The sequence below is a fragment of the Anarhichas minor genome, unplaced genomic scaffold (assembly GCF_050575085.1).
Source record: "Anarhichas minor isolate MPS153535 unplaced genomic scaffold, ASM5057508v1 ptg000010l, whole genome shotgun sequence".
NCBI lineage: Eukaryota > Metazoa > Chordata > Actinopteri > Perciformes > Anarhichadidae > Anarhichas > Anarhichas minor.
The window spans coordinates 11,878,354-11,890,102 of record NW_027466456.1 but is presented as its reverse complement, the minus strand read 5'-3'; the positions used below and the strand labels follow the sequence as shown (position 1 = coordinate 11,890,102).

General features: G+C 41.8%; 1 protein-coding gene across 1 annotated transcript; it reads left to right on the top strand.

Moving 5' to 3' along the window:
* The first annotated feature begins 216 nt into the window (after positions 1 to 216).
* uhrf1 (ubiquitin-like with PHD and ring finger domains 1) lies at positions 217 to 11,573 on the top strand. The gene is given in 18 exon segments (XM_076088157.1): positions 217 to 299; positions 301 to 363; positions 2,313 to 2,475; positions 2,695 to 2,961; positions 4,148 to 4,299; positions 5,257 to 5,472; positions 5,915 to 6,030; positions 6,228 to 6,414; positions 6,618 to 6,741; positions 6,893 to 7,000; positions 7,131 to 7,235; positions 7,398 to 7,504; positions 7,620 to 7,782; positions 7,990 to 8,127; positions 8,389 to 8,491; positions 8,697 to 8,848; positions 9,162 to 9,260; positions 9,657 to 11,573. Coding segments are annotated over 18 exon segments (2,493 nt in total). The 3' UTR covers positions 9,804 to 11,573.
* The last annotated feature ends 176 nt before the right edge of the window (positions 11,574 to 11,749 follow it).

Genomic DNA, 11,749 nt, shown 5'->3' with positions numbered 1-11,749 from the left:
TACCATCTGTCTCTCCGGGTTACTGGTTTCTTGGAGTCTTTCATAATCTCGCGATAAGTGTCCCGGAGGCGAGCTGCACCCACGAGAATGTCGTTTCGCGCGCTGAGGCTAAGCTCCAGTCATATTTCAAACTGACAGCTCTATTACCCAATGAACTCGATTTGCCAAGAGGCATTCGTCCAATGGCGAAGCTGTGTCTTTAGAGCAGGCGGGGTTATGAAAGTCTTGAAGAATAACTCATTGATCAATCTCCAACAAGCCATAGAGTTACTCGTGCAAACCTCACTAAGAAGTTATTTGCGGAAAACCTGCGTGGTACTCCGTAAACGTCAATTTCGTGGTTTCACTTGGACGAACGAACAGGTACAGCAGCTTTTCTCTCATGTTTTAATAACTTTAAAAGTGTTGCTCATTGATATTTTTTTTATCAGTTGCTAGCTCACTATGGTTAGCTAACTTGACAAAGTCCTGCCTCGTTTCTGTCTTGGGTTCACGTTACTGCACCAAGTTTCCCAGCCAGCCAAATGTAGAACTCTGAATTAATCATACTATTTAGTCACGGGGACAGTATTCGTGATGTTGAATGTAGTGATTTCGTATCGCTAACGTAACGTTACCAGAACGCTCTGTAACAATAAGTTGTAACGTGGTTTGCTGAAACGTCAAGCATTGATGGGGGCTGATGAACTTGACGAGCTGTTATCTTATGTTGTTGATCTGTGGTCTAGCCACATATTGTGTAACACATGGTGGAATTAACATTAGCTTTGCCACCTCACCGCGTCACACGAAACAAAACAAACACGCTAACCTCAAATACTTCGCTTATTCTCCTTTTTTTTTGTATTTTCCGCCTCGTGTTTTTTTTTAACTGAATGCTGTCTGTGAAATAAAACTTCTTGGTTGGGAGGAAGTAGTTTGTTTTCGGTGTTATTACTCGTGCTCATTGGTGTTTTGGGTTTATTTGGGGCAAGCGGAGCGAACAACACCTCAGCTGAGAGCGCAGAAGTGAAAGACGAGCAGCCGTCGAGCTCGCAGCGTCACTCCTCGCGAACAACAAAGCACGGTCTCTGTGGGCGAAGGAGGGTTTCAGCGTTACAATAATCGATTTCAAAGTGCGTACAATGTAATATTTCGGTGTGTTTTATTGTCGGAGAGCGAGGGCACATTGTTTGCTAGCGCTCCCTCCCCTCCGGATGTGCTTGGTTTTAAAAGAACTGGGAGTGGCCTGCAGCTTCGTTTCCCGCACTGTATTTAAATCAGCTTGTTCCCTCCCTTTCTGATCCTCCGTTGAAGTGACAGCCCAGTACAACACTTCCACAATACACGGATCAAGGACGCGACATATTCGTATTTAGTTAATTCTTTGACTAAAATTAGATTTAGACCATTAAAAATAACCCACCTAACCTTTTTGATGAAGTAATTATCTGGAACCTCCGGTTTTGACAGTGTCCACAAAATGCTTTCAAAAATACTTAATCTAGGGTGTAAAAATGCCTTTGTGTGGATTGTAAGGTGAAAAAGTGGAAAATATTAATTTATAAATTTGGCCAGTTTAGTGTGAGGCTTGGCAGTCACAGTTGCAGGCTCACGATCGGTGAATCTGTATCGTCCATTACAAGGAAATAAAGAAATGTGTCTTTGACATGGTTCACAAGAAAACAATGGACACAGCAAAGAATGAGTAAATGCAACAGAACATAAGCATTAAGAACCGGTTGAATTTACATGGGAATCCCAAAACTTCATAATTTTAAAACATCAAAATGATAATTGGCTACCCAGCAAGTCACACGTAGTGTTGTCTGATCAGCCTCAGATAATATCTGTATGCCGTTATTGCACGCAAATAATCATGAATCTTTGCTAAATCCTTCTTAAGGCAAACAATAATAATTTTTGGGTATTAATAATCCTGTGAAAATTAGCAATTAGCAGGCCAAATCTACGCTTTATTCTATTGCGAAATTGTTTTAAAATTGAAAACAAACTAAACTTCTGTGTTTCCTGCAGAAAATGTCAAAATCAAAACAAATTTGTATCGATGACAGACCAACCCATATGTTATCAGACATGGCCATAGTTATTGATCAAGCTTGATCAATGCTTTTTAATGCATGTTTTACTATTGTTTTGAAATGTTTTTACAGTGGATGCAATGACACAAACGAATGGCCGACGAATCTTGTTGCTGTTGATGGAGTTAAACAACACTGGCTAGCTTACGTATGGTACCTGCTGGAGGTGACCAAATGATCCATTACGCTAGACTGATTGCTTAATGGGTCGTGCTTTGGCTGTTGACACAGGGCAGCTGCAATGTGGATTCAGGTGCGCACGATGGATGGGAAGGAAACCCACCAGGTGGATTCCCTGTCGAAACTCACCAAGGTGGATGACCTGCGTCTCAAAATCGCAGAGCTCTTCAAGGTGGAGCCCGAGAGACAGAGGCTGTTCTACCGTGGCAAGCAGGTGAGGAAGCATGATTAAAAACTAGTTCAGAGATGTGTCCTTGATGCTGTTCGTGGTATTTGTGTCCCAGTTCTCCAATATATGAGCATTTTAGGAACGTAACCGTATAGGAGGGATATCGGTGATGGTCGTAGCTCATTCATGATATCTACTTTAACATTTACCTGTGTGTGCTGCCTTTCTCCTCTTTAACCACGTCTTACTTTTGTTTTGGTTCAGATGGAGGATGGCCATACCTTATTCGACTACAACGTGGGTCTAAACGACATAGTGCAGCTGCTTGTTAGGCAGAAAATGTCTGCTGTGGATGTCGTCAAAAGCAAAGACAAAGAAGCCGAGCTTTCCGACTCTGATTCTGGCTGTGGCTCAACCCAGAGTGAGTCTGACAAGAGCTCAACTCACGGTGAGGTCGAAGGTCAGACCGCCGGCACCTCTGCCCAGACGAACACCGCAGAGCTCGTCGATCCGGGGTTCGGATTTTACAAGGTTTGTTTTAAGGCTGGAAGTTGGGATTAAATTGGGTGTTTTTATATTTTGTGTTTGCAGGTTACTTTTACTTTGTGGGGAGGGGAGAATCAAATACTTCTATGCGTCGCATGCTACAACAGGGTTGGAAATGAGCATCAACCATCATTAAAATACAAACAATATTTTCATTGGGTCTGTAAAAATTGTTGCGTCTGATGGAATAATGTTGTTACCTACTAGCCTATGCGGCTAGTCTATTGTCTAAGAGTGTGTGTGAGTTACTTCTAGTAGTGCAAGACAAAAAGTTCAACAAAAGTTTGTCACACACAATAACGATTACAAAAAGAAGAAAAAATAACCTTTTTAGAATCCACCAGCCACTTTTACTGGAAGAAAAAGCTCATTTCCTAAACTGCAACAATATGAACTGTTACACCGCTGAACGGCATGCTGGGTACAGCTCGTGCTCTGTCAATGTTATTGTGAGCTTTTGCACCCAAATGTTGCAAAGACTCTAGCGTGTGTATCTCTTTAAGAACAGCTATGAACACTTTTGATTTCCGAGGTTGTCGGAGAACACGTTGTGCAAACTACTGCCTTTTTCAAGTATAACTGAACCGTGAGCTGCATCACTGACCCATCTGTATGACACCATGTAATGTGACGCTGCTGAATTCTTCGTTAAACTATACATGCAAGTTATTTTACAGTATGAGCTGTTTTTGTTTGTTTATCTTGGCTTTACCATGATAGTGCAGGGTAATGAGTTTGTGTGCATGACCACAATAATAACTGAAGTATAAAAACACAACTCTGTAGTTTGGCACGTCTGCAAACGTGCTGTTGGTTAGTTTCGTTGGGCATTCAAACCGAACTGAGATGGCTGTTCATTCAGTGAACACTTTGCATGAATGTACAAATGTGGGTGATTTGCATGAAGTGGGGGTGTAGTTGCTGGAATGTGTTAGAGACTCCTTTTCTTCCCCCAAAGTCTTATAGATGTAGAAAATGTGTAATTTTCCATTCTGTAGTGTATGTTAGAATAACGGCGTGACAAGACGCGAGAACTTCAGGCGAGCCATTTTGCAATAACAAACACTCACAGAACCCTTAATGAGATTTTTGTTTTTTGGGTTGTTACTAAATACGGTGAAAGCAATTAGTACAATGTCTCTGAAGATCTTTCTTTTCTTTGTCTTTTAAGATCAATGAGCTGGTGGATGCAAAGGACTTGAACATGGGGGCTTGGTTTGAGGCCCAGATTGTGAATGTTACGAAGACAACAAAGACTCCCAAAGAGGAGGCCGCTGAGGCGCAGTCAGCAGAAGAGATCCTGTACCATGTTAAATATGAAGAGTAAGAATCCCTTTTTCTGTTGCTCATGTGTTAGGGATGTCATGATTTTATTGATGCAATCTTTTTGGCATTAATAGTTTTAATTGTGTATTAGAGGGCCGTAATTCCCTCTCTTGTATCAGACAAGGACACTTCACAGTGTAACTGTATTCTCTCCGCTCTAATAATGTGTGAATATGTGAAGAAAGACGATGCTAGTTAGAAGCATTGTAGATGAGAAGGCACCGTACTAATTTAAAACGACAAACACCATTTAGGCAGCATGACTGCACTTTCATTGGAGTTGAAATAAGATTCTGTTTTTCTACTACTTCTGTAAAACGACCACTTCCTGCTGCAGCTTCACATAAAAGGCTGCACGACGGATCCTTATAGAATGACACAATTTCTGGTTCAAAGACTTGAAAACTTACTAAGGAAGGCAGTGGCATTGCCTTTTGAAATCTTAATTGTGGGACTAAAATTGACTTGAAATTAAACTATCATTAAAGAGTGTTTTTTTTTTTTTTTTTGGTATCTATGGCCTTTCCCCTGCCTGAAAGGTGCTTGTGTGAGTTTGTTTGAGGAACGTTCCTCTGAGTGCACCGGCAGTTGATCCTCACCATTCAAAACATATTTGTGTTCATTGGGCTGCACTCCCATGCAGCACTGTGTAGGGTGTGTAGGGTGTGTGTGTGTGTGTGTGTGTGTGTGTGTGTGTGTGTGTGTGTGTGTGTGTGTGTGTGTGTGTGTGTGTGTGTGTGTGTGTGTGTGTGTGTGTGTGTGTGTGTGTGTGTGTGTGTGTGTGTGTGTGTGTGTGTGTGTGTGTGTGTGTGTGTGTGTGTGTGTGTGTGTGTGTGTGTGTGTGTGTGTGTGTGTGTGTGTGTGTGTGTGTGTGTGTGTGTGTGTGTGTGTGTGTGTGTGTGTGGCTTGCCTCTGAACCACAAACTCACATGGTATCACGTTTTACTGTCGCAGCTACCCAGAGAATGGTGTCATTCAGTTGCTGGCCAAGGATGTTCGCCCGCGGTCCCGTACGGTGTACCAGTGGCACCAGCTGGAGCCCGGAATGGTCCTTATGGTCAACTACAACCCAGACGACCCCAAGGAGCGGGGCTACTGGTACGACGCCGAGATCCAGAGGAAGAGGGAGACGCGCACCGCGCGAGAGATCTACGCCAAGATTATCCTCGGGTAAGTACTGTGATGCATGTAAAGCTTTAGTTACTGCGTTCTGGTGCAGTACACAGAGTAGGGGGAGGGGGACTGCCTCAACTATCTCCTCAACCTGCTGTATGTGAGCATCTCGTGGTGCCATTTTTGAACACCATGTCAATGTTTTTTGGGGTTTTTGGATGCCACAGTAGCTGCTGGGAACAGGTTAATTTCCTGCCATGGTATCAATGCAGATTGCATATCTGGGTACTATGCTCTGTTAAAAGTTGGGGTACAAACCATTGTATGTTGATTTAGCTCTCATTTACACTTAAATGAAAGAGGTACACTTGGCTGTTTTCATGATAGTATAAAAAGAAGCCTTACTTTTTATGTGTGTATTGCCTACAGCTGTGTTTCTGTCTGGTTAGTTTCCTATTGTTGCTGAGTTTCCTGTTGCTCTTCTAAACTTTGTCTGCAGTGACGCTGGTGACTCTCTTAATGATTGCCGGATCATGTTCCTGACTGAAATCTATAAAATCGAGGAGCCTGGTTCTCTGGGTGACGCCCCAGCTGGATCTGAGAGTCCGTTAAAAAGTAGGTTTAAGATATTTAAATCCTAAATATGTGTGTTAGTAGCTATTGACTTAGTGAGGACTGACTTGTGAATCATCAGGGTTTTGAATATTGTGTTTAACAGTTGTTTATTGGTACATATGAAACTTGCCCCTCCTCATTGAACATGCAGTATAATGATCTAGAATACATAATTAATGAAATATCCGTATTCTCAGGATCAAATGGACCAGAGTGCAAGCACTGTAAGGATGATCCCAAGAAAAACTGCCAGTGGTGTAACTGCCATATCTGCGGCATCAAGCAGGACCCTGACAAACAGCTGCTGTGTGATGAATGCGACATGGCCTTCCACACTTACTGCCTGAACCCTCCGCTCACCACCATCCCAGAAGACGAGGACTGGTCAGTATGATCCAATGCAAAACGCCACACATTCACATTCATACATTCAGATACCTTGACATTTAACGTTGGGAGATTACCAGTCATACGTTGAAGATTAAAGAGTCATCTTGTGGCAATTGTCGCCTGTCGTTCTTTTGGTCATCCCTTATGTTATTGATGTGTTGTGCTAGACATTTACTCTCCATGTCATACTATCTCAGGTATTGCCCAGGTTGCCGTACTGACGCCAGCGAGGTGGTGTTGGCTGGAGAGAAGCTGAAGGGAAGCAAGAAGAGGTCCAAGATGGCTTCTGCCAGCTCCTCGAGCCAGAGGGACTGGGGCAAGGTGAGTGCTGACACACTGCGGCCAGACATTTTAATCAGTGTGATATATTTATAATTTAGATTTACAGCTTACATGCTTTGTGTATCTGTAGGCAACCACCTACGATACGATACTTTTCAAATACTTCAACTATGTATTCCGCCCCTTCCAGGGAATGGCCTGTGTTGGTCGCACCAAGCAGTGCACGATCGTCCCGTCTAACCATCATGGACCGATCCCCGGTGTCCCCGTCGGCTCCCTGTGGAAGTTCAGAGTGCAGGTCGGTCACTCAACTGCAGAGTTGAATTAATGCTGTTTTGCAACATGCGTAGAGTACTAACAATACCCAGGTTTTGTGATCACTTCTTCCAGTGGCCGCCAATAATGTTTCCGTTCTTTTGCTTTTCTAGGTCAGTGAGTCTGGCGTCCACAGGCCTCACGTAGCTGGGATTCACGGCAGGAGCAATGATGGCGCCTACTCTCTGGTGCTGGCTGGAGGATATGAGGATGACGTGGTACGCTTATTTTTTCTTTCTTAAAATCTGCCAAATGAAGGGGCTTAAGTTATGTTGTCAGAAAAGTCGGTGTGATATGAAATCCATACGTTTTCTATGAATGTAAAATCTGCTGCTAAGCCTTTGTAGTTTGTGTAATATGTGATGCGTCTCACATTGCAGGATGATGGTAATGAGTTCACTTACACTGGCTCTGGGGGACGAGATCTTTCTGGAAACAAGAGGACGGCCGAGCAATCGTGTGATCAGACCCTTACCCACATGAACCGGTAGGACATAACATCTTTTAACTTCCTTTTTTTAATTAACAGGTTTTATGAATTCTCAAATCTTGCTTCGTTTTATTCTGCATATCTTATAATGGTTTACTCTGGCTCTCACCAGGGCGGTGGCTCTCAACTGCAACGTCCCCGTCAACAACAAAAATGGAGCGGAGTCCAAGAGCTGGAAGCAAGGAAAACCAGTCAGAGTTGTGCGCAGCTGCAAAGGCCGCAAGCACAGTAAATACTCCCCCGAGGAAGGAAACCGATATGATGGGATATATAAGGTATGAGGGAACAGTGGACATACGCACAACAATTATGCAAACTATCTTTCAAGGGGTGTGACGTTTAATATTGATAAATAGGTGGATTTAGTTGGCCTCACCACAACTGAAACATCAGTAAGCCGCCAACTCCACATGTTTTGATAACTTATCGTGTGACTTTGAGTATGTATTTTTATTGAGTATTACTTTGTGTCATTCCTTCAGGTGGTGAAGTACTGGCCAGCCAAGGGCAAGTCTGGCTTCTTGGTGTGGCGGTATCTGCTGAGGCGTGATGACGATGAGCCGGCTCCATGGACCAGAGATGGCAAGGACCGCATCAACAAGCTCGGTCTCACCTTGCAGGTAGACGATCATTCAGACTACATAGTACCAGATGTAAACATGTACAGAGTACCAGATGTACACAATGCGTATGGTGTTGAGATGCGATCATATTCCCAGTAAAATAAACCTCGCATCAGAAAGCACGATATGTGCAAAAACTTGTTCAAGCAATAAATATCAATGGCCTTGTTTGACAAGCAGATCCTCAACTCCACATAATTGTTAACGGATTTCTTGCAGTAGCATAACTTTAACTAAATGGACTGATTCTTGTTCTAGTACCCTGCTGGCTATCAGAAAGAGAAAGAGAACAAAAATGAAGTGGAGGAAGAGGCGGCGACACCCAGTAAGGCAAAGAGGAAGAGAAAATCTCAGGGCAGCGGTAAGTTCTGTATTCTTTTTTACTTCTATATGATCTGCCATTGCAAATCACCCCAGAGCCGTGCATTGGAAGACCGTACCGTTGTCAGTAGATGTGATTTATAATTTCCAATTGCAGATTGCAATAATGTTTCTCCTGTCAGATTTATAGTAGGCCACCTTTATACTCGACGTGGTTTTAAAATGTTTTCTTTCTTCCTGAACAGAGTCGGAGTCAAACTCCCCACCAGGCAAAACTCCTAAGAAAAGTAAGGTAGAAGTGTACAAGCTTACCCAGGAGCAGAAGTCCCTCATCGGGAATGACAAGCCAAACAAGAAGGTGTGGGATGAAGCCATGGAGTCACTGTCTCTTGGACCGGTGAGTACGGCTGTGTTTAATACAAGCAAAAACTTAATACATCGCATAGGTGTGATTTCAAAATAGAAAAAAAAAATATGTCAACACGTTATACCTTGAAAACGAAGAGTGCATACAAATCTGTACTTGTAGTTGCTGAACTGATGATGGCTAGTACGAATGAAGAATCTGGTTTGTTTGTTGGATTTTGTTTAAAAGCAACAGAAGAGTTTGTAGATGCAAATGATAACTGAGGTGCTCAGCTCAATCTCTCACGCTTTGTGATATGCCATCCGTAAAGCCGTTTCACATGTTGACTGTTTTCTTTCTGCAGAAATTCTTGAACAAAGTTCAAGAAGTTTTCCTCTGCATTTGCTGCCAGGAAGTGGTCTATCAGCCCGTTACCACAGAGTGCCATCACAACGTTTGCAGGGTAAGAAACATTGTCTCTAACGACTTGATAGTTTGGTTCTTTTCATTTGGTGTTGTACAAGGTAGAACACCAAATGAGCCCATAGTCAGTGGATTACCTACAGATTGCGGTGGGCACACCCCCGACTTGGAGAAGCAAACAGGAGTTATTGCACTTGAGCAAAGCAATGTACTGCTGTGGACGTATCGGCAAAACGTACAACCTTAAAGAATACTTTCCACTGGGGGGGAACAGTCCTGGGGAGCTAACAGCAAATGTTAATGGAGGTTGCATTGACTTTCATTATGTGTTCAAGCTCTATTCAGTAAAACTGTGTAGCTGAGTTAGGTAATCGTACATTTTAATGTTTGTGATGTTGTGCCTTAAAGTGAAAGCTGTTGTCTCTTTTAACCACAGGAATGCCTCCAGCGGTCCTTCAGAGCAGATGTGTGCACCTGCCCGGCATGCAGGCACGACCTGGGCAAAAACCACCCCATGACCGTCAACAAATGCCTGCAAGATATTCTAAATAAGTTTTTCCCAGGGTACAGCAGTGGGCGATGATCATTGGTTCTGCCCACTCAGCCCGGGAGGAATCGCGACGTAAATTGTAAGGGGAATTTTCAGTAGAGGCAATAAAGAATCAGTTTCTCTTAATATATTTTTATGACTATAAAACTACAATTTTTGTGGACTTCAATGCTACCGTTTTGACCTTTTTGGATCTGCCATGATGTGTAGTTAGAATGATTGAAAATTCCTTTTGTACCTGTGCCATTACTCCGTTAATACCTTACACCGGGACCCAGCGCTTTTATTTCGTTCCATTAACTAATGTTATCCATATTGTAAAATGTTTTAATCCAATCCCTCCATGTTTAGCACTCCTCAAGAGAATGTTGAGTCACAGTTGGTTTAGCCGTTTGCTCAACTTGTTTGGATAATTTATTTTATTTTTTTTTAGAATCTGGATCTTATTTGTTCTGCCGGTGGTTGAGGTTGGTTGTTATTCTGGTACATTTTTTTTAAAAAAAAAGGAAAAAAAATCAGATTGTGTAGTCAGGGTTTTAATCGGTTTACGTTCACATCTTACCTGGAAGCCTCTACTGTGGGCCTCTCGCACAGAATGCAGCACCTGCGCTCTGAAACCCGTTATACTTCCAGTGGCTTGCACAGCGACACGACAGGTTTCCGTGACATGTGCGCTAAACTCCAGTGAGGGTAGTGCACACTGTGTGAAAAGGTTATTCTGCATCTCCTGTAGCTATTTACTCTTCTCTACTTGACTTTTATAATCTCTTTAGGGTTCAATAGAGAAACTGTCAACATAATCTCGACAGACTTCCAGATCAAATGTGACGTTTTCCGTTTGTCGTGATCACATGCTTGAAATTGCACCAACATGGCAAGTGAACAAAGCGGCTCCATACTGTTTAGATTACACCTGACATACAAGCAGGAAGTGAACACGTTACTTTTTAGTTTTTCTGCTCTTAAGCAGTCTGAGAGGAAGTGTCTTGTCGGGGAACAGTGTCATCAAACGTGGTTGGATTTTCTAACTAGTGTATTTGTTCCTTAAATATTTTCATACAGTAACTTTATACCTGTACATGAAGTTTGGGAAATTTGTTTTGAAAGTGACTGAATTTGATACAACCTTGAAAGCTAAACATTACAATGTGTGACGATTTAAATTGTCCCTGTTTTTTTTTTTTTTTTCAAACATTTGGACTTTAACAAAAGGTATAAAGAAACAAAAGGGTGCAATGTAGGACTCATCTATTAGATCCTTAGAAACTCAAACCTAACTGAGTCTAAACTATTTGTGCTTTTTTTTCTAAAAATGAAATTTGTACATTTTCATCTTTTATAATACATTACTGCCATCTGTGGGGAGGGGGGGCTGTTCAGTCAAATGTTTGTCTCTTGTGGGCACTTGTAGTTCCTGACCTTATTTACTGCTTGCATCGAGATGAAATGTTAAGGAAATTCCACACACTGTTCCTGAAATTTAATATTGAATCAACTAAATTATCTGAACTTGTTATTGACTACTTTTGCCGTTGCCTTTGTCATTTATAAGTATTTGGTGTTGAATTTCAACATTTGTGTGTGTGTGTGTGTGAGAGACAATGTCTGTCTACATGCCAGCGCTTTGAGTTTTGATGAAGAGACAAATATTTGGATATACTGGGAAATGTATATTTTCTGAAATTGTATAATTTGTAGTCCATATTTTTTAGTTTTGATATGTAGTTTTAAAATTGCTTGCACACTTATAGTGCAAAAAATTGTCAATACATTTTCAGTGTTCAATAAAAAAAGTTTAAATGACTTATGACCAAATGTTGTTTTTTGGGGGGGACTTTGAATTGATGAAAATGTTTCTTTAATCCTAAAGTCATGACTTTGAATGGACTGTTATAGTCTTTTTTATTTATTTATTTTTTTGCTCTGACAAGGATAAAAATACCAGTTTCCTACAATGAAACATTTTAATTATATTATAT